Source organism: Pyrgilauda ruficollis, unplaced genomic scaffold (assembly GCF_017590135.1).
Source record: "Pyrgilauda ruficollis isolate IOZ18807 unplaced genomic scaffold, ASM1759013v1 scaffold31, whole genome shotgun sequence".
Classification (NCBI taxonomy): Eukaryota; Metazoa; Chordata; class Aves; order Passeriformes; family Passeridae; genus Pyrgilauda; species Pyrgilauda ruficollis.
The window spans coordinates 482,376-504,695 of record NW_024524489.1 but is presented as its reverse complement, the minus strand read 5'-3'; the positions used below and the strand labels follow the sequence as shown (position 1 = coordinate 504,695).

Below are 22,320 nucleotides of genomic sequence, written 5' to 3'. Positions count from 1 at the left end.
ACTTGGTTCAAATTAACTTCAATGAGAACAGAATGCAAAATATCAACTAGTAACAAAAATATAAATTCTGCAAGGATTCTATTACCCTAAGTCCTCAATACTATCTTAGGCCTGTTTCTGTTCTACTTAAACAAGTGCAGGTTTCAATGGGCCTGAGCCAAACCTTATACTTTTGAAAGTCTGTCCAGCATTGGTAAGAGCAAATTCAACATGATTTAACTTTCCTTGACCATTCCTGAAATCGTTAATTTTCAATGTTTTAAATAAAAGCTTTTTATATGTGTTCCTAAGAAACACCATAGAGGGAGAACTGTTACTTTGTACTTCAGAGCAATAATTCCCTTTAAAACATAATTCTCTATACAGGATTTTTATGGATAACAGGGTTTGTTGTTGGAAATTCATGACCCTGGAATGGCATTTCAGCCTAAACAGGACTTTTCAAGGAAAAACCTATCTCTAATCTGTCCTATTCCACATTATAAATTGCAAAATCTGAAAAAAATATTTAAACTCATTCCTTGCCATCTACAAAATATATGTAGTTTATCACAGTGTGTGCAAATTAGTAACCTTTATTGATTCTTGGGCATGGTTTTCTATTAAATAAAGTTGAATCAGCACAGCTGCGGGGCACTTCTGTTTATGACTAAAACTTGATGTAAAATGACTTGTCTGGAAGAATGCTTTTTGCTATTTCTCAATCCATGCTAAGTGCTTTACAAATACCAAACAATCTCAATAAACCTGTCAAGTTTGATCACTTGCTGCACAACATCTCTCCGGTTACAAGCTCTGACACTTTTTTTAGCTTGATGCAAAATAAGACATGTCTGTCACTAAGATGCCAACTGATGGTTCTAACAAACCAAAAGAGGTAACTAAAAAAACCCCACCAGAGCATGAAGTGACAGGACAAGGGACAATGGCTTCAAACTGACAGACAGTAGGTTTAGATTAAATGTTAGGAAGAAATTCTTGACTCTGAGGATGGTGAGTCACCAGAACACGTTGTCCAGAGAAGCTGTGGATGCCCTGTCCCTGGAAGCGTTCAAGGTCTGGTTGGATCATACTCTGAGGAACCTGGTCTAGTGAAAGGTGTCCCTGTCTGTGGCAGGGGATTGGAATGAGATGATCTTTAAAGAACCTTCCAACCCAAACCATTCCGTGCTTCTGTAAAAGTCTCTCCACATTTGTTTCCTTTTTTTTTTTTTTTTTTTTGCACCACCCATTACCACCACTGCCTCGTGATCAAAAAAAATTGTAAGGAAAATATCAAAAGTCAGGCTGGAATCTACCTGAGAATAGAATTTTCTGTGAATTATTTTTTTTATCTGCAGAGACTAACCAACAGTCAATAAATAAATTGCTGTTGTCAGTAGAAGCCCTCATGTCACCTCCACTCACTTACAGGTCTGTAATTATTCAGCTCACACTGGATATGCTTAGAAAATGAACCAAATTCCCTGTTAGCATCCCACCCTCTCACTGATGCATCACCTCCCACTTTACAGCTAGTGAGATGATACCAACAGACACGGAGCAGAACCACTTTCCTGCCCATCAACATCTATATGTATCTACCAATTAGATCAGTCCCAAAACCCGAAACAAATTGTCCTGATTTTGGCTCAAGCTCAGTGCTACTATTCTGCCAGCCCAAGTGTAGTGAGGGGCCGAGGCAGAGGAGAATATTTTAACCAGATGCTCAAAAACTAGGTCCACAGACTTAATCTTGGTGTTCTGGTACAGAGGCTATGCCAGAAATATTTCAGCTCTGGGTTATGACTCAATCTGGGGAAAAAACCACAATTTGTGAAGCAGTGACCAGTGCTAGAGCCAGCCTGTGCCACGTGGGACAGGAGTTTGGAGCACAGTTCTTTACCAAAATAACTTCTTTTATCCTGCCTGAGCATGTTCCATTTGCTGGCCAGGAGCAGTGTTTTCCTGGAGCTGAGTGCTACGAAGGGCACCACCAGCACAGCAGCAGGGTGGGAAGGTTGGGGTGGCCTTGAGAGTAGCCCCACACCTTCACATGCCCTTCCGGAAGAGACCAGTTCCTGGTTTATCTTTTCCTCCTAAATATCCAAGTGCACCATGTTTTTGTAAAGCTCATTTCCTGCTGTTTGTGAGCATCCTTGAAGTGTCCGATACCAGCCTGAGTATTAGTCATGAAATTAAGCTCTGCCTTTGCATCAGCTGGGGTTGCAGATGAGTTGCCTAAGCTCGGTCCTTCACACTGCTGTGACCATGCAGCTGGCAGGACCAGGTGGCCTCCTTCTCCAGCAGACATTTAGGCTCCTACACATGGTGCGACCTATCACAAAATGCCAGCCTCCCTCTGACAAGGATGTGGCGATGTGCGCAGTGATGAAAGTGGAATATTGTGCCAGTAGCTGCAGGGCTGACTCCTCGAGATGGATTTCTTCCTGCTGTAGCTTCAAAGAGGAAAAGCAACCACGAGTGAGGGCACAGCTAATGTGGAGGCATGAAGGTCACATATTCCCTCTTAGATAAGAAAAAACAGCAGATCTGTTGCTGAAGCTGCAGAGGAAATGCAAGGAACTGTCTGCTTTCCTTACACCTTTCTAAGCAAACAGGGTGTGATCCAGGAAATATCACTGCCACCCAGCTCTACCTGCTCAGCTCATACTCCTGATGTCCTGATGGAGAGCACCATCAAAGAGAGGAATGGTTTAATCTCCAATATATAGCAACTTCGATTTTAACAGAGTTGTTATTGCTAAAATTTTAGAGCCAAGCTCTGCCCTGACTTATCTTGTTTCATAAAGGCTGCACATATCGCAAAGACAGGACAGAAAACAGCCCCCGGGATCCTGCCTTCCTTAGAGCAGCTTTGCTGAAAGGGGCTGCTTTTGTCCTCTTTCTGTAATTGAGCATGATGGCATCTGCTTTATGGCTGTTTACTTGCAGTCCCCCACAACTTCCCCACCTCCTCTGCACCTGCAATTAGGTTTTCCTGCAATGAACAAATCTAACATTCAGTGAGCAGTAATTTGCAACGTGCCATGCTTGAATCAAGAAAAGAAATAAGCCTGTGTTGTTGTTATAAAGACCTGACAGATGGTAGGAGGGCCCGCCTTTCTTAATCAAGTCATGCTCAGTAATCAGAGCTAGCTTGAATTTGTAACAAAAAAGAAACCCTACCAAATCGAGGATTAATGGGCTGCATCCTGACCTCTGGTCAGGACCAGCTCAGGGGTGTCCTTCTGTACCAAGACAGATAACGAAGAACAGAATCTGACCCACTTTGTGGAGAAGTTGAAAATACCAGTTAGGTCCTACTGTCACTTCCCCCAAAATGAAGGGTTCTCTCCCGTGTAGACTTCTCCTAGTCTAGCTGTAAATAGTATTTCATAGTCTGAGCTGTAGCATGGTGGATAAGTCATTAGCCAATAAAAATATTTCATAGTCTTTAATTTAATTACAAATGTGTTAGCTGAGTACCCAGCCCTCCAAGCAATGCAGCTGAAACATGGGACATGAGGGGCATAGGCTTGACCTTGACCTCCTGCACATTAAGCCTTTCAATTCTAGAGAAAAATGAATGGTTTCAAGATTGTTTCTGGCAGCAAATAGTGTCTCCTGAGTGTCCAGCTTCTGTATGAATTGCATTTGAAAGGTTAAGAAAAAAGGAAGGTTTTGCTCTCTACTATGTAGGAATTACTATCCCGAATGGCACTTTGGCTGAGGACAGGGATGTAACAAAAGCATTTTTGTGGAAGTGATGTTTAAGCACGGCTCCTAACTGCACTGTTTCTCTTCCTTTTCGCTGTCTTCCAGGCTCACAGACCAGCTGAGTCCAAATCCTGATCCGCAGCGTCCCCAAACACCCCCACAGCTAAAATGGCGGAAGACGCGGATATGCGCAATGAGTTGGAAGAAATGCAGCGGCGTGCCGACCAGCTCGCTGATGAAGTGAGACCAGTAGCTAAACTGGGAACTTGGGGCTGGGCTTGGTGTGAAACACACAGCCAGAAATAGGAGCTGATCCTGCAAAGGATTTCTAGAGCTCTTTTCCATCAGCTTTACACTGAAAGCAGAATTGGAAATGAAATGAGCGGGGGTAAAATTTAATGTTGTGTTCAGTCCAGATTAGGGAATTTATTGATCATGAGTTTCATTTAGGTATTAGATTGTGAATCAGTTTGACTGGCCTCAGAGCAAAAGGCAGCAATTTAATTTTTTCTGAGAATTCCTTCGATTTGTCAAACCTATTAAATGTTAGAAGTTACCAATTAGGTTTCTGAAGAGTCATAGTTGAAAACCACAGGCTTTATTTTTAAAGTGGAGCACCTGCGGTTCCGAGCAGCACTGCCACAGCGTGTGAGCAAGGGGAGCACAAGCCTTGGAGACTGCAGCTGCCTTGAGGTGTGCTGCATTAGCCATCCATAGAGCTGGAGATGGAGAGATCACCAGTGCCCTGCGGATGGCCTGATTTGGAGGAGAGGAAAGAGTGCAGGAAAAACATCCTGTCAGCATGAGCCTGCACATTAGCATTGGAAAGCATAACTTTCCAAATCTCAGTGGTTTTTTCCTGTTTTTTTTTCAGTCCCTTGAGAGCACCCGTCGAATGCTGCAGCTTGTTGAAGAGGTAAGGACTTGCACTTCATTTGCACTTTCCTTGTGAGCAGAAGTGATAGAGAGCCTGACACTGGAAGTGGCTCTTTTAAAATTCACATTGCTAGAGCCTGGCCATGGCTTTATGTGCCACTGTCCCTGCTCATCCCTAACCCTCACTGGGACTGTGCAAGACACTGTTCCCTGGTTGCCAAGGCACTGGTTTGGTCATACCTGAAGATGCACTGGGAGAGGATTCTGGAGATAAATGAAGGAAACAGTCTCTGAAGGTGACCTGGAGTCAGGGACAAGTGGCTGAGTTTGCTGCAGGGCTCTGGGAGCCTTGTGCCAGGACCACTCTCATGTCCTTGGCATAACACTGCAAGAGGGGAAGGTGAGAAGGGCCCTTGATCCATTTTCCCAGTCTGCTTTAAATACTTCCCTCTCCATAAACACTTGCAGCTATTTATAGAACATTGGTCAGCACAGCATTTAAATGCTATTTATTTATGTATCTCTGAAATATTTATCAGGATTTCAAGGTTCACAAGATATCCTAGATTGACCACTTTGGAGCTGGGAGTTCTCTGATTTTCCGTGGTGCTAAGGAAGGGGACCCTGGCTTGGTCCTCACAGCTAATACCTTCCTGGAGGCAAAAAACCAACTCGGTCAGGCCATATTTCACACTCTCCACAATAAAGAGGTTTAAAAGTTGGAAAATCTCAACTCAGTTTAGTTTAGAGTGTTCAGCCATCAGGTGGTTGAAAATTTTGCTGCTGCCTGACAGGACATATTATTTTCAGACACCATGTAAGCCCTGGTGCTGGAGCTGGTGACATTTTTAATCAGGGTCATCAGCACTGACAGTCCCAGTACTCCTGACAACCAGAGGAGTCTCCAGCAGAGACACCAGGAAGAAAATTACATCAGGTCTCGTTCAGGAACAAGAACAACCTCAGCCGTAGGCTTTATGGCCTTGAAATCAATCACCACTGTGAAGATCAATGGAGTCCAGTGGAGACAAAATTAAATTTCCATGTACAGACAGACAGATGGGTCACTGAGCATAGTCAGCATCACTTCTCCTCCACAAACACTTTAGATCGGGGCCCCTTGCAGCCAAAACGCGCTCTTGTCTCACAAGCAATCTGTCCCTTTTTGCTGCTCAGTTCCCTGGACACGCCATTCCTAACCACCACTTGACGTCAGCTCTGTGCTGGATGCAGCTCCTGCTGAAATCTATTCAACAACAAGGAAGAGAGCCTCATATGAGTACCCCTACAACACAAGGCAGGAGAGCCTGCTGCCCCCAAATGCCTGGGATCTCAATAGACAAGGCAGATGATGAGTGGGAAGGAGAGGCACAGGAAAGGGAAGTGATTTGCTCGGGGCCAAGCCATCAGTAAATATCAGCCCTGCCTCTCCTGAGCTGCATTTGTGCGGCCTATGCACTGCCTGAGTCTTCCTAACATATTGAACCAGCATATTGTGAATGCCACTGGAATTTCAGTACTAAATCACAGCAAATGGCAAAGTGGGAGGAGAACTGGGACTGCTGAATTTACCAATGAATTTATAGCACTCTGGAAGAGCTCAGCATCTCTGGACCTGGCGTTTATTCAGATGCCACAATATCTTCCTGTCCAAACAGAGAAGCTGCTAAAACTAGCACTGAGTAGTCAAGGGAGTTCTTCTAAATTGAGCTGAATATTATTTTCACCAATGTGACTACAGGAGACCTTTAAAATTCTTCTGTGGCCTAAACCGCTGGTTGATTATTCCAATCCCTTTTCCTAGGTACTTTAAAAAAAATGCAGCATTTAGGGAGTGAGAGATTTTATACTGAAAAGACAAATTGTGAGAGTATTTGAAATTGAACTTGCACTGCTCTGATTTAATAAACCCCCAAAATCCAATTAGACTTCCTCACTTAGCAGAACCTGTCTAGTAGATAGAGATAGGAAATACTCAGGGAAAGAATGCTTTTTACTCTGTTCTCTTGATACAGCAGATCTGTTCTTCCTTTCTTAGGAAAAGGATGCGTCCATGTTTAAGCATTATTACTGTGTACATTTGTATGGATTGATGCTGGGGAAACACAACATAAACAGACTGACTGGACTCCATCCTAGAGACAGGAGAGTGCTGTCCATCCAAGAACGCCCTGTAGCCATGTAAGACCTAATTGCAGGTCATAGCCTGGGGACATGTCCCCAAAGGACATGCCCTGCTTGTCTGCTTGTCCCAGAAGACTATCCAGAGTTTGGAGACTAAGCCCTGATGCTGTTGCCAGGGAACATGGACAAGGAAAACCAAGGAGGTTATTGCTTCTTGGTTTTATAAGCCAGCTTTGCAAGAAGCTGATGTTTCCAGTCCTGGTAAAACAAGAGAGGCAAGAAGTGTTACAAAAGCAGGCACGGCTTTGCCCCAGGGCAGCTCCGTACTGGAATGGCAGATTCCAAAACCCAGTTTGCTCCATGGTGCTCATTGTGCCCAGGCAGTGCAGTTAATCTGCATTGACCAGTGCTCTTTTGAGCCACTCAGTGCTATAAATACCTGCATTTTATGATGATGCTGTGCAATGTTTGGGCTAAAACATAAAATAAAAATTAAGTGAGGCAGAACAAGTGAGACTAAATACAGTTTGTATCTGACCTTCTTTTCATGTTCAAGCTTCTTTGCTCCGAGGTAACATCATGCAATGCAGAATATCACATGTAGGGAGAAAAGCTGGGAGTTTGCTCCCATCTCCCAATGCCACCACCATGGCTTTTAAGGAAAATCAGTTATGGTAGTATAGGGAAAAAAGGATGTTTTGTAGCTATGAAGCAGCAAGGAAAACATGACAAGATCAGTAGTGGTAAAAGCTCAGAGGAAAGCACTTAGGAATGTACAGATAAAAGGGCTGTTTTGTACATTTAAATCCAGACAGGACTATCTTCTCTCAGGTGAGGTGAGAGTGAAGTATCAAAGGTGAAATGCTGAGCTATAAATGTTTGATAACTGGTGCTGCAGGATACTGAACACAGAATGCCAATTTACCAGCTGTGAGTATACCCTGACATTTATTATCACAGCCAAATGCTCCTTAGTATGAAAAAATAGAAGAAAAATTGCTCTATTAATTTAGAGTTTGGCCCAAACCTTGTCAAAGCTGACTTGAAATTCACCTTTGACATCATTAGATCTATTGGAAGTACTGAACTATTGGAACCGTTCTCCTCAGAAAAGTATTTTAACCTGTGTAATTCCACATATCTGGCATGAGGGAATGTGATCCATAATTCTGGCCTCTCTTCCTCCAGTGCAGGACCCCTTTGTGTGTGCTAGCCAGGGGGATAGCAGATTCACGTGGGCTGGGGATGTGCTTTACCAGGCAGAGCAGCAGTGTGTGGCTCTTTAATCAGGGAGACATTGGAGCGTTAACAGGGTGACAGGGAACCTGGAGCAGGAGCTGAGCAAATTCATTGCTACGCATGACTAAAAAATGTTTCTTTGACCACATTTTTGTCTTTAGGGTGTTGACAGTTCTCTTTAGTGTCTTTGGGAACTGCTAGCAATGTCAGCCTGTCCTGGTGTATAATTGTCTCTATTAATTTATTCAAAACAACTCTATAATCCTGGATTAAAGCAAAATTCTTCATCGAAGTGGAAGTTTATGTGTTCTTCACATAACTGACAGTGTATATGTGTTTTTCAGGATACCTCCTGAAAGGTAGGGAAAGTGATTTCCAGAATTTGGATTCTCTATCTGATACATCATCCCCTTTTTGTGTTAGGAAAATCTTCACTCAGGCTAAACCAAAATCTGAGTAGCTGCTTTTGGTAGGATAGGACCCAACACATTGTGTTCCTGAAGGGACTGATGAGCCCTTTGAGAAGTCATTCCAATTGTCTTCCCACTTTTATTTTCATCTTGGGAAATTAAGTTCTGTAACAGCAATAACAAGAAATGATACAGCAATGCAATTCCCCTCCAAAGTGCTGGGCAAATTTTAGTGAACATTTTGTTGTTGACTTGCTTTGAGTGAAAAACTCACAAAAAACCCCAATCAAACAAACAAACAAAAAACGCAAAACAAAAGCAACCAAAAAGTTTTTAAAAGCTATTACAGAAGTCTAAGGATAATGTCTATTAAGGCCTCCAAAAGGTTTCCCAGTAATGCTGTTAAACAGGCTTCACTGAAGCGCTGACAAACTAAAGTATCTATGGGTTGTATTAAGCTCTGAGGTTTAAAATCATATATTCTTGTTCTTTGATTAATAGCTTTGCCAGTGGCCAAATGGAGAACCTGGGCATGTGCTTCATATAAATGATGCAGAACCCAAACCAGAACTGCTTGTTCATTTGCTGTTATTCAAGCATTTGAGCCTAGCTGAAAGATTGAAGGACATAAACTTTCCTGAAATGTATGGGGTCTGTTTCACCTAATGTGATACATTTTTAAGTTGGAAGTGTTGGCCTCCTGCCCTGAAGGGTCATCTCATATGCAAAATTATTTCATATGTTATATATTTTACCATCTGCAGGATACTTGCATTATGGATAAACAGAGGAACTCGAGGGCCGCCAGTTTAATGCCTCAACATAAGCAATTCTTGCTGTGCCATTTTCTTATAAGGGACAAGAAAGTGAGAGGTTGTCTGTGCCATGGCAAAATCCAGCAGTCCAAATTCTCCTCTCAAGTGCAATGAGAAGACAAGGAGAGTCAGAAGTTGTTCTCAGAAGAGATGGGTGTTACACATTAAAGAGCTGGATGAAAATGTGAACTCTGTAGGGTCCTGTGAAAGATGTATTTTTCATCTCTCTGGTCTGACCTACCCTAAGCATTTCACTTTTTTGAGAACCCTTGTTTTGTTAAAGTAATACAGGATTGCCTGTACAAGGACTGGAGGGTCTGAAGAGATTCCTCCATTGCACAGGAGGGGAGAAATACTGTAATCATGGCGAAGGTGGGAATTTAGCACACAATTTCATAACATGATGGACCCTGCTAGTTCTACGAATTCATGGCTTCCCACACAGGATATCACTGGTATTTATGAGCGCTGGATGTGTGTGGGAATCCTTCCTGAGCCCTCAGGACCAGACAGATCCAAGCACAGTCAGTGGGCCCATGGTGATGCGAGTCTGTAACCAAGGATTCAGGGGCAGAGGCTGTGAAACCTGTCCTTCTGGACTGGCACTTCACAGCAGAGCTTTCATCACCTCCTGCTACACATTGTCCCAGCAGTCGGCTCGGGTGGCACCTGCTCCACTGAGACCAAGGGGAGTTTCTGTGATGCTGCCAGTGCAGGAAATGCCAACGTGTCTGTGTTTGCCCCCCAAACACTCTTGTTGGGCACATTTCTTCCCCTATGTTTCTTTAAGTGAGGTTTTGCACTTTCCAGAGATGCCTCAGTCTGTTGTCACTGGGGGTCAGTCACTGAGTGTTTCTCTCCTGCTCAGACATCTGGATGATGAACATATTTTTGGAATAGTTCTGTCTTACAGACAGGTTTGGGTCTGTGTTATCTAAAATATCAGTCATAATTGAAATACTGAGCTTTTAGAAAAGTCTGGGCCTATTTTAAATGCACAAACATGATTTATTTTTTGATTGACTTTACACATTTAATTCTTTTTGTGGAAAAGCTGAAGATTAATGCTTAATAGAAATTTGGAACAGAAGGAGATTGTCACTTGATGTCTGAATCACATCTCATCCTTTTCAGTCACCACCTCTTTATTAGCTTCAATATGCTTTCGATTAGAGCACAGATGCAGACAAGTTTATTCATTGCACACCCTTTAATATTTTCACATTTGTGTTAATGCTGTGGCAGGCTGTTTGTAAGAGATGCAGTATTGCCTGATAAAATTAAATGGCACTGATGATCAGGTAAATAACAGAAAATTTCACCTCTTTTGCTCTGTGTAAGGATTTGATGTGAAATATAAACCATAGGGTCTAGTCCCTGAGCTCATCTCCCAGCACATGTCTTGTTCAGGTCACTGGACATCTATAAAGGTGGTTTGCTTAGATGTTAAACACAGCAGGAAAATAAGGTCAGAGGGTTAAAGAGCAGTAAATATTTCTCAGCCCAACTATGTTTGATTCAGCAAAAGGTTTTGGAGCTCAATATTTGGAAGGGTCCCATGTCAGACTGCACCCTATTTATTGAAACACAAGGTGACTCAGGACCCAAGCAGCCTTCTTGTGTTTGCATGAGTTTCCATACAAATCTAGAGGGGGGAAAACTTCCCTGGTTACCAAGAGTATAAAAAGATCAATAAAAAACTGTTGTACAGGCGGTGCTTAGCAGACACAAGGTGCTTAGTGCCCCACAGAAAACATAAGATAATTAAAGGTAGTTTCTTTATTCTAAACTGGCAAACCTAAGATAACCCTTGGACCCTAAGTTTCTAAAGGCTGCAAAAATGAAAGCTGGCTGGGATTCAAGTAAATGCAGTGTGAACTTGAAGAGAGAGAGAGCAGCAGTGTGTGCCTGCTAGATGGCTGACCTGAGGGCAGCAGGGTGAAGCAGACGGGAGGGGGGTGGCAGGAGGCCTTTTCTGTCCATCTGGTAACTCACACAGGGACTTTCTACAAAGAGACAGAAAACCAGCCTGCACACATCTGATGCTTTTCCCCGTTTCTGCAGTGATGTAGACATTACAGACATGAATGGGAGTGCAGGGAGAGGCAGAGAAGAGCACAACCTTGTGTCCCTCTTGAGCTGAGCAGCATCCCTGGAAGCACAGCAGAGAAGCACCAGCTGCACCAGGCAAACAGCCCTGAGCATGGCAGGGTTGGGCTTGTGACTGAGCCAGCGTGGGCTGTGGGAGCCTGCGAGCGCCCTGCGAGCGTGGACAGGGCAGCTGATGGCCAGAGACACTTCACTGCACCCACAAAAACTGATGAGCAGTGAGAAGGGCAGCTGGCAGGAAGGATAACACGGGGTCCTTGATTTGCCTCCAGGAGTGGTGGCTTGAAAACCAAGAGGGTCGGTGAGGAGTTTAGTTTTCTGTTCCTGATGTAGCTGTGCAACCGTGGGCATCTCCCTGCTCTCTGCAAAATTGACACCACCACCCCCTTATCTGTTTCACAGGAGCATGCATCGCTTTCTGTTCATGGCAACAAGTAAATTACTGCTGCACATGTCCAGGTAGCTCTGCTTGCAAGCTGTCAGGCCACAGAAGACTTACTTCATCTGTTTATTGACATGCAACAGTCGGGAGATCATTCAGGTCATTAATTATTCACAGATGTTATCACTGCTCCAAGCACAATGGAGCTGGTTTCCCCTTTGTAATTAAAAAGGAGATAATTTGATGTGCGATATAGTTGAGTACCACAGCACCCAGGAACCAGAGACACCTGATCGCATCCCAGAGTGGTGATAACACATAATAAAAATTGTACTTGTGAAAGGTGCCCTACCCCTGGCTTAGGCAGGTGGGAGCTGTGGATGGCTCAGCTTTGCTCCAACCCTGCAAAGGCAGTGGTAAGAATCTCACTAAGCTGTGGGAGCAGAGGCAGATTCACTGTGTAGGTGTTTTGAAAATCCTACCTTCAAGCTCAATTCAAAGTCCATTAATGCTAAAGGTGTCTGTTGACTGTATTAAAACTTGGCTCAAACCCATATCTATTAGATCACTGAGCCAAAAAATATGCTTAATCCTATTAAATATTAGCCTGCTTTAAACTGGATTTCCTAAGTAGGTAAGCTTTCTGACTTCTGTCAGCAGCAAGAGCTGTGCACAAACCACTGTGCCACCTTCCCAAACATGTTTGTGTCACACCTGTTTTCCCTGGGAATTTCTCCTGTGAGATTCATATCCACCTACAATATCAACACCCCATCCTCCCTTCTCCTGCTTCACTGGACTTTGAGATTAACCTTCTTTTTTTAGAAATTACTCTTGTGTAAAGTGATTATTTTAATCTCAAGGTCCATGGCTTTGTGCTTTCTGCAGAAGTTCGGTATCCCAGTGAATCCAGAAGGACTGATGGTAAAATGGAGAGTACCTAGTTCCTCACAAAGTGTCCAGGCACATAAGGCCTTTGGACTGTGCCATCAGCCCCTTGTCATTCTTTTCACTGTTTTTCTTGTGTCTTCCTATGTCCCATACCAAGGACTGAGTGTTCCCTCACTGATCTCTCTTTCTCTCTCTCTTCTCCCCCTCTCTCTCCTTACCTTGCTACCACTATTGGGATGTAGAGTAAAGATGCTGGTATCAGGACTTTGGTTATGTTGGATGAGCAAGGAGGTAAGTTCAGATTGCTTCAGTAAGGAAGTATAACCCTTCTCAAAGTGCTTTACTGACCATGTGCAACCCTGGAAACAAGGGACAGAAAATACGTGTGGTTGTGCATGAGAATCCCAAAACCTCTTTGCCTTTAGCTTTTTTCTCCAGCAGAGAAAAATGTACAACAGCTGCCTAAGAGTCTGTACTTCTTTTGATTAATGTCAAAGAGAGCTGCAGGCTGAACTCAACCAAATCACCATTTGATTTCAGCAAGCTTTGGGTCAAGATCCAGCTACATGACTGGAAGATTTACCTCGATAAGTATAAAATCCAGCATTATTTATGCAGGTGCTAAGTTATTTTCCCACTTAAATCACAAGTGAAAGACATGCAACAAATGCATCCCAAGAGAAGGTAAATGTGTTTAGTTTGTGTAAGATTCAGTTACTTTTTGTGCAGTAGTGAGGCAGTGAGAATGACAAAATGTAAACATTAAAAGGTATTCCACAATCAGCTCATTACAATTGTCCATATAGGAGGTTTCAGACTTACACTCCCTGTCTGCGGATGACAATGACAAAGACAGAGCCTGATATATTCAATACATTCCAGGAAATTACATTTTTGCGCTTCATAATATTGCAAAGAAAAGGTAGCCTTCTCTCCCTCTTAATAAAACTAATAAGTCTTCATTTGCTGTAGACCCACAGCCCCAGGAAAAATGGTGTCTCCAATAAATCAACAGAGCAGAAATTTCTGCTACTCTCTATCAGACCAGCCCCCCAAAGGCCCTTGTTATTATTTGCTATGTGGCAGGACACAAAATTATTTTTATTTCTGCAGAGGTAATGCTGTGTTACTCATCAAACCCAGACAATGATAATAAGCCAGGATACGGAATTCTTGGGAAATGGACTGCAGAACCCGACAGGGCCTTTCCAGTTTTAATGTCCCTGCCTCTCTGACACTATAATGAATGAAAAGTAATAGGAGGACCTAAATGGAAAGTATTTTCTTCTATTTGCTTTTTTTTTTTTTTTTTTTTTTTTTTTTTTTTTTTTTTTTTTTTTTTTTTTTTGTATGTCTCATTGCTTTCCCTCCATATCCTCCCTTTTAGGGAAAAAAATAAATTAACCAAATTTTGTCACATCGATTTGTCTTGACAAGAAAAATATCACAGGGAACATTTTGTTGTCTTCAAAAAATAATGGTAGTAGAAAACTACCAAATACAGAAAACCAGAAATTACTTGTGTTGAAACAGATATGGCACCTGTCTAAATAATGTGTTTTGTTTCAGCAGTGGATTATACGGTTGTAATAAATCACAAATATTGTCAAAGAAAGTATGTTAATACCCAGGTGTGTCTTGCAATGTAATTCACAGGCAGAGTAGCAGAAACGTTAGTGGCGCCTGGGAACGTATGTTTCTGTTCTTTAACTGCTCTATTTCCACAGATTTGCTAGGGAGGTTTATTTTTATTTTAATCCTGAATTTTGCTGGGTTTTTTAATTATTATTTTGGAATTCTACAATTGCTAAACCCCTGTATTCAGAAGTTTTCTGACTGATTCACTCTGTAGCAGGAAGGACAATCTGAGTGAGCCAAGGAGCTGAGACTGGACACACTCATCTCTCTGGAGTCCAGGGAGCTCAGTATTAAACCCTTCTTGAGAGCGAAGCCTGAAATGCTTGTTGTACAGTCACAGATGCAGTTAGTCAATGCCTCCAGAAAAGACTCGGAAGGTCTTGAAGCCTCTTTAAATTGGCTGTGGTCATGCCTTAAGTGGTTCAGTAAATTTAGCTTATGACTATACAGTGTGGGTTTCTCAAGGAAAACAGCCAAATAATGTTACCAACCCTGAAAATATTGTAACCTTGTACTATGCTAAATGTTTAATTAAGTTTTCTCCATTTTAACAGTATGTAGGTGTAATAATTGCTAATTTTTTTTATTTCATTTTAGCGATAAAGGACTTACACTACTGGGCAAAATACACTAATGATGACTTTGAACCCTGTGTAATTAGTGCAATGTGTGCAGCTCACGCACGTCTCAGCAGATTATCAGATTAAGGAAATCATTTGCTAACGCTGCCATGTGATCTCTTTGCAGCTGACTGCACAAGTCACTTAAGATTATTAGGTGTTAAATATACAGAAAACATGACATTGATCTTTCCAGTGGGCGGCAGGCAGAAGATCTAATCTCTGCACTTGCTTGAAGCTCTATTTCTAGGTTTCCTTACAAAATTGCTTGTTTTGAAGTTAAACAGACCTTACATGGAAAAACCTTTCTGAGCCAATTCAACCCAAATAGTGCAAAGCAGAGCTGATTTTCTGGTATCAGTGAGCAGAAGTGTCTGGGATCATAAAAGGCTGTAAGCCAAGGTAATTTCCCAATGCCAGGTATTTGTACAACAAAGCCAGCCTGGGTAGCTGCTCTTGCCCAAAGGTTTAGCACAGCTGGCTGCACAGTAGAGTCTGTCATAACCCACAGAGATCTGGAGCTTCACAAGAGCTCCCTGTCCCACAGAGAATGGCACTCCCATAAAAACTAGAGACTCCTCCAGTGTTCTCTGAAGACTGGGAACCTGAGTAGCCCCTCTGCAATATCAAGAGTTATCATTTTTTGGGTCAGGTATTGTCACCCAAACAAGTTGAACACAGCTTTCTCCCCGGGGAGCCCACAGGAAGGAGCCAGGAGTTTAGATTTTCCTTGCTGGGTTTTTTTCCATCACTAAGAAAGTCTTTCCCAGACCACATGTGCATCCATAATGCTTACATTTTTAAAAATCTGGTCTTGAGTCAAGTTCCCATAATCAGTAATTTAAATATAAATATGTATATAACTCTTTACACTAAAATGCTCATATTTTACATGAAAAAATAAATGCTGCAAAGGATTATTGAGCAATGACAATTCCTCTGCTTCTTTAAAACACACTAACTTAGAAAAATGTTAATATTTGGATGCATTTTGGTTAAAAGCAGCCAGTAGAAATTAAATTAATAGTACAAAGTGAAGATATGAAGGTAACCTGAAGTGCTAACACAGAAAAGGTCCCAGGCTGGTAACTTTGTTCATCCATAGGAAACTCCCATCACCTGGACATAGCAGCAGGATTAAAAATTTGGACCTTCAAGGACATTTTTTTGTGTGATGATGTCCTCATGCAGTTTATTACAGAAGAATTTTGTTCTTGTATTCCAAATGAGGTGGAGGGCAGAAACTTTTCCAATAACAACAGTAGCAGCACAGTAATTTTTCATCCAAGACAGAGGAATAGCTACAACTTTGATAAGAGACAAAGAAAATGTCAGTGTAATTCGAATTTTCTCTTTGCACCATGAATGCACACACAGCAAAGCTGGGGAACATGGGGAGCAGATTAATCTACCCAGCAGCTCTTACTTTACATCAAGCTTACAAAGGAGGTAAAACTTGGAAATAACTGGGCAATCCCACAAACAAAAGCACTGGCACACATGCAAGCTGACCTCCACTGCTTTTGCAGGAGCTGTGGGTTTGGCAGTTTTGTATGTTATGGCTAATTAGCAAAATAAAAGGAGACTAACAACTACTCCAGTTTTCACAAGGAAGATGGTATAAATTATGCTGAAATCGTAGCACAGAACAAAAGACAAAAGACAAATGAACCCACACAAAGCAGGTTGTGCCTTTGCCTACTGTTATTTTTAGCACAGCTACACGTGGGCTCACAGCTCTCCCCTCCAGCTTTCTTCCACGGGTACCTGTGCCCAGCAGTGCCTTCTGAGCACAGCTAGGTCAGAGCTCAGGATCTCTGAAAAGGCTGTCCCACAGTCTACGCTCCAGTATGATTCTCCTTTATGGAAAATGGGATGACAGCCTAGCATTGGAAATAGTTCATCTGCTGAGTCTCAAATTAAACCCTCTTGTATGCAATTATGATTGCAATGTGTTCTTAAGATGTCCTTTGTGTTTTCTTCCTTTTTTTTTCTAATTAAAATTGCCCTTGGGGAAAATTGCTTCGCTGCGCAATACACCAGGCAAAGGAGCAAGTTCCAAGATCCACAGGCATTTAACTGACATTCAAGCACAGGCCCCAGATCCTGGACATCAGCGAAGGAGTATTTGTTATAAATCACAGATGGGGAAGCAAAGGTGAAGCAACACCACACTTGCTCTGTGCTGGTCTTGCTACCAATGCCTTGTAAGATGCTTTTGCAGCTGTTTTTGCTCAAGACACCACAGGAGCAGCTGAGGGATACCCTTGCTACCGCTTCCCTGCCCCAGCCACTTCCCCAGATCAGTCACAGGATGGGAACTGCCAGGATGTTACAGGAGATCCTGGCAAAGACCCACTGGCAAATGACCACAATGCTATGATAAAACTAACAGGACTAACTTATGTTCCCTCAGTTACCTTCAAGAGTAATTCACAAGCATAATGATACAGGTAAAAATCTATTCTTGTTTGTGCCTTAAGATAGGGCATTTGTTTGCTGTAAGATCTGGAAGAAGATTTATGGTCACTGCCTTGAAATGAAAGTGATGCTCTCAGACATCAAGATAGAAAAAGGGTTGCAGCATTTTCCAGAGGGGAAAAAAATGAAGGAAATCACAATGAAATGTATTTCTGATGTGTATTCTGCCTCCAGACAGCACCAATTCTCTTAGGTATATATCATATATCATACATAAACATATAGGTGCAGTTTATTAAAATAATATTGCAACAAACTGTCAAAAGATGTTCAAACTCTGACCTTGAAGGGCTTCTCTAAATGGAAGACAAAAGGCATTATCTCTCGTAGGCGTAAATTTGCGTAGGTTCATGGCAGTATATGCCAACAAACTGTCTTCCCTAAAACCTTTAATACAGCACAGAACATTGGAATAGGGAAGATCTATGGAAACAGACATTAAATTAACCTCTCGATTGCCATCTGATTTCCTACCGGCAGTGATTCATTCTGGGCCACATTTTAATAGCAGTTATACCAAAACAAATCCAGCGTGACCCCATTAAGTTAATTCCACTATAATATTTATGCCTCAGTAATTGTGGTTAGACTCATGAATCTATTTCCTTGCCTGGGGGACCAGATCTTCGACAGGTATAAATTGTCATTGCTCCACAAAGCCAGCATAACTATGCTGATTCAAACCAGTTAACAATCCAGCCCACGACATTAACAACTAGCAAGTGGTTGTAGGACCAGCAGCCAGCTGTCTAGACTTCTGGGCTACAAATATGACATGGGGTTTTTTACACTAATGAGGTTTCCTTTAATGGAAGATAAATGAGTTGTGGCTCCCTTTCCTATTCAGCAATAGCCCAGGCATCAAACACAAATCCAGAAGTAGGATAAATAATGTCAGGATTCTAGAGAGGGCTGTAGTTAAATGGAAGTCTTTGAGTTGTGTCAAATATACTCTTCAATTAGCACTCATTTATTTGGGCAGAACAGAAACCAGGTAAAGACAGTTCAAAAGGACCTGTTACATACATGGCTTTAGAGAATGTGCATCTGGGCAAGGAGAATTGTTTCCACTGAGAGCCCCCAGTGGTACCAGATCTAGGACTGACCCATGCAGTGTGAACCTGGCTTTTGCTACTGGACAGACCAGGTTAGAGAAGCACAAGCAGGAAAATCAAAGGAAGAAAGGTCAGACACCTCTCATATTCCTGCAGTGTCAAAACGCACGTGTGGGTCCAGCCATCTTTTAACTGACAAGGGACTCTGCAGTGCTCGGAATCAGGAACCGGGAGCCTGTGGCAGAGGTGCAGCAAATCCCATCACGCTGCATGAACCAGCATCAAAGCCAGCTCACAGTCCCACAGCTGCTCCCCAGAGCGAGAGCAAGCGTTGCCCAGCCGAGGAGCAGGAGCACAGGGAGGGGTGTCCCCTTCTACCACAGACTGACATTTCTGATGAGAATTACAACCTGTGCCTACAGACACCAACCAAAGCTTCTGCTGAAGCCTAAATTACAATGCATTAAGACAATCACACCTTGCTTTTCTGGTTCTCAGCACAGAAGTTTACCTGGCTGAACTTGTGCTGTCCCTCTCCCACGTTTCCTTCTTAGTTTCTCAATCCTTTGCTTACACAGTGTGTGACCCTTTTAGAGGGCAGTGCCAGGTAACTCTGATCCTCGAAATATATCCTTGGATTTGGGATCAATAACTCCCCTGGTGCCAGCAGAGAGGCCCATCCAGCTGAGGAGAATGAGAACTGACAGCAGAAAGGCAGATGAGTCTCACCATACTGACACGGCACCTCTCCTTCTCAAAGCCCAGTGTCATGCCATAATTAAACAAAGAGCACAAGTTCAATACTTGAACTATTCCAGCTTGAATAATTTAGCCCAGGATTTTCTAGGCCCTCGAGGGGCGAGGTTCCTGTTTCCCTTAAAATTAATTAAATAAAATTAATTTTAATGGGAACTGGGCATCTAAACCCCCAAGAAAGCTTTGAAAAGCTAAACCTCAATTGTTATTAAAAACCCAAGTAAGAAGTTAGGTCTCTTCATGTTCTCAAACAAGTTAAGAGCTTTTTACTGATGTCAATATGAATATGATTTTTCTTCTAAAATTTTCTTCTTTCTTTTTTTTTTTTTTTCTGGATAGGACTCAGTTAACATCAGGGATGACATTAAATTCCTTCTATAACCAGGGCTCTTAGTTCCTTCCTCTGCAGTCTAATTCAGTGTTTTTCTATTCCACATGGGGACTAGGGATGTATTTGTGATTTACTGGGACTGCTTTACTTTTCCTCGTTAGGTACAGTTACGATTTTTAATGGATTGAAATGCCACTCCAAGTACCTTTCTGATCCTGGGTAGTATCTGTGTCTATCCTTTAGGAACAAATGGAAATGTAAATCCCATTTAAAATGCTGTCCTTACTGCAGACTCCACACAAGACCCTTGATCCAATTGGATCTGTATCTGTTTATCTCAGCAGAGAATCCTGTTCCTACACTTTTATTTTGTGGCATTCTGTTCCTCTAGGACATTTCCCCCAGCTTTAAAAGTGAAAAGAATTAACACATTCAGTTATTCTGAGCCACCAAATCACTTAGAAAACCAAGTCACTAAGAAAACCCATCAGCCTTAGGTGGAAATATGCCAAATTTTGTTTAACGCCAGCAGAGAGACAGGGTCTATATGTGGCTGGTTTCTATATGTGGTGCTTCTTACCTTGCCCTGGAGCAAAGCAGAAGTGACCCCACTGAAAACATGAGTCTTCACCCAATGCCTGTTTCCATAAGCTCCCTTGGGGCCACAGACAAGGAATGCCACAGCCGGTGACCCTCTCACAGAGAGCATTGGGCTCCCAGGGTGGTTTCAGTTCCTCCGTGCTCACTGAGGTTACTCCTGATTTGCAGCACCCACTTGGGAAAGAAAACCAGCCCTGAGGCCACACTCAGACTAGAGATCAATATCCAGCACCAGCCGAAGTGGCAGGTCTGTTTCCTCGGCCTCTGGAAGAAAGGGTACCTCGACACAAGCCCTTAACAGCTCTTTCCATCACCACTGCCATTAACTACCAGCTCTCTCACTCACTAGTCACAGCAGTTGTGCTGCCCAAACCCACCTAATTCTGAGCCATTTGTAAGCGTAAGTAATGGAAGCGTTTTCCATGGAAGTACTTCCTTTCCCTAATATTAACATAGATAAATGCAAAATAATAACACTATCTTTCTTTCTCCTGGATGTCACTGTGTCTTAGTAAGTTGATGTATTGTATTATGTTTCTGGACCTTGAACTTTATAACCCTTCCTTTCTACATCATTACATCTCGTTTATATTAATATATTTCAAATAAATTTCTCCTTTGTTTTACTCTTCCCATACTAATAAAAAAATATCTTCAGCATCCAATGCAGCATACATCCTTTCAACAATGCATCAGCTCAGATTAATGCATTGTAATGTCATTATTAACTCAGTTCTACATGGTCATTTTTCATGTTCTGTTGAAGACAAAATCAAACAAACAAAAATACAATTCATTCCACACTGTCATCCCTTTGTCCTGACCAGAACAACTCGATCGTGTTGAAGAAGGCATGAACCATATCAACCAAGACATGAAGGAGGCCGAGAAAAATTTAAAAGATTTAGGGAAATGCTGTGGCCTTTTCATATGTCCTTGTAACAAGTAGGTACTGGGTACCGGCTCTGCTATGTGGTGTCCAGTTTTTTGTCACAGTGAATGTCTGAAGTTTTTGTCTTTTTTTTCTTTGTCCTTTTCCATCTGCTTCATTCTGTGGGGATAAAATACTTGTGTTTAATCAGAACAACTGGAACGCATCGAAGAGGGAATGGACCAAATCAATAAGGACATGAAAGAAGCAGAAAAGAATTTGACGGACCTAGGAAAATTCTGTGGTCTTTGTGTCTGTCCATGTAACAAGTAGGTGCTGCCTGCCTCATCTCTTTGAGCACTTAAGGCTGATCCCAAAGGCCTTGTGAAGCTCATCCTTGCTAGGCACATGGACAGGATGAGCATGTGGCATGCAGAAAGAACGATTCTGGTTCAAATGCATTCATTTCATAGCATAGACAACTGACTGGGAATTACTGTAGATGCATTAAAATCAGGCATACTGCAGTGAAAGCTTCACTGTTGACACCTTTTAATGGTAAAAGTTTCAACATTTTACACAAAGTGTACTGAGTGGTTCCATTTTCCAGCGGACAAAAACACTTGGGGCTACCTTATTCCTGGACACTCTAAATTTTGAAACTTATTTTCTTGAACAAGTTTCATAAACAAAGGAGCTGAAAAAATGCAGAAGAGGTCATTCTAAACATTGCTCCAAACTGTGGATGAAAATCACAGTTTTTGTTGTTCAGCAGAAATAGTCCTTGATGAGATCTTGAAAGAGATGTGATGTTTCATAATTGGAACCCAACTTGAAATTATTTTCATCCTGCCACAGGCAAAAAATTTGACAAAACCTCAATATGCCAAATTTCTCTTGTTTGGGTAGCATGTACACTAAGCAGAAATGTTGAAATGCATTGAATTTGCTTGCATGCCATCACACTTGAACGAAACCGTCCTCCAAGTAATGCCAAGCTTGTTTTAAATGCCAAATGAAAATGTGATGTGCGGTTATGTGGGTGTAGGAGACCAAGGACCAACCCAAAGTCCTTGAGGAATGGCAAATCCAGCATGCAGTGAGTAGGCATGAAACCAGGTTGCAGGAAAACATTCTTAAATGGTTGGCCAGAGATTGTGCAGGAAACAAAGCAGAGAGTAGCGTTGCTGTAGAATTAAATTCCCTTTCTATGTGAACTTTGTTCACAGCCAAAGCCTGATCCTACCCTGATTATCAAGACCAAAAGGAAAGAGAGCTGCCATAGAGTTCATGGGGTATTTTGCCAAAAATCAGAGGAGCAGGGCTAGGGTTTTGCCTTATCAGTCACATTTCTTTTGAAGTTAATTCCCTTGGGACACAATGCAGATACCACTTCAGGTTTTTGGTTCTTTGTACCAAGTCT

The 22,320-nt window shown here is 42.2% G+C and overlaps 1 protein-coding gene across 2 annotated transcripts in view; it reads left to right on the top strand.

The window, feature by feature from the left end:
• SNAP25 (synaptosome associated protein 25) overlaps nt 1–22,320 on the top strand; it is a 61,762-nt gene that overhangs the window by 28,883 nt on the left and 10,559 nt on the right. The window contains exons 2-5 of one of the 2 annotated variants that reach the window (XM_041474078.1): nt 3,805–3,939; nt 4,574–4,615; nt 12,788–12,836; nt 21,109–21,226. In XM_041474078.1, coding sequence (XP_041330012.1) covers nt 3,868–3,939; nt 4,574–4,615; nt 12,788–12,836; nt 21,109–21,226 — 281 coding nt within the window. In that variant the 5' untranslated portion in view covers nt 3,805–3,867. Of the gene's footprint in view, nt 1–3,804; nt 3,940–4,573; nt 4,616–12,787; nt 12,837–20,853; nt 20,972–21,108; nt 21,227–22,320 lie in introns of both variants that reach the window. The other variant, XM_041474079.1, reaches the window with a different exon arrangement.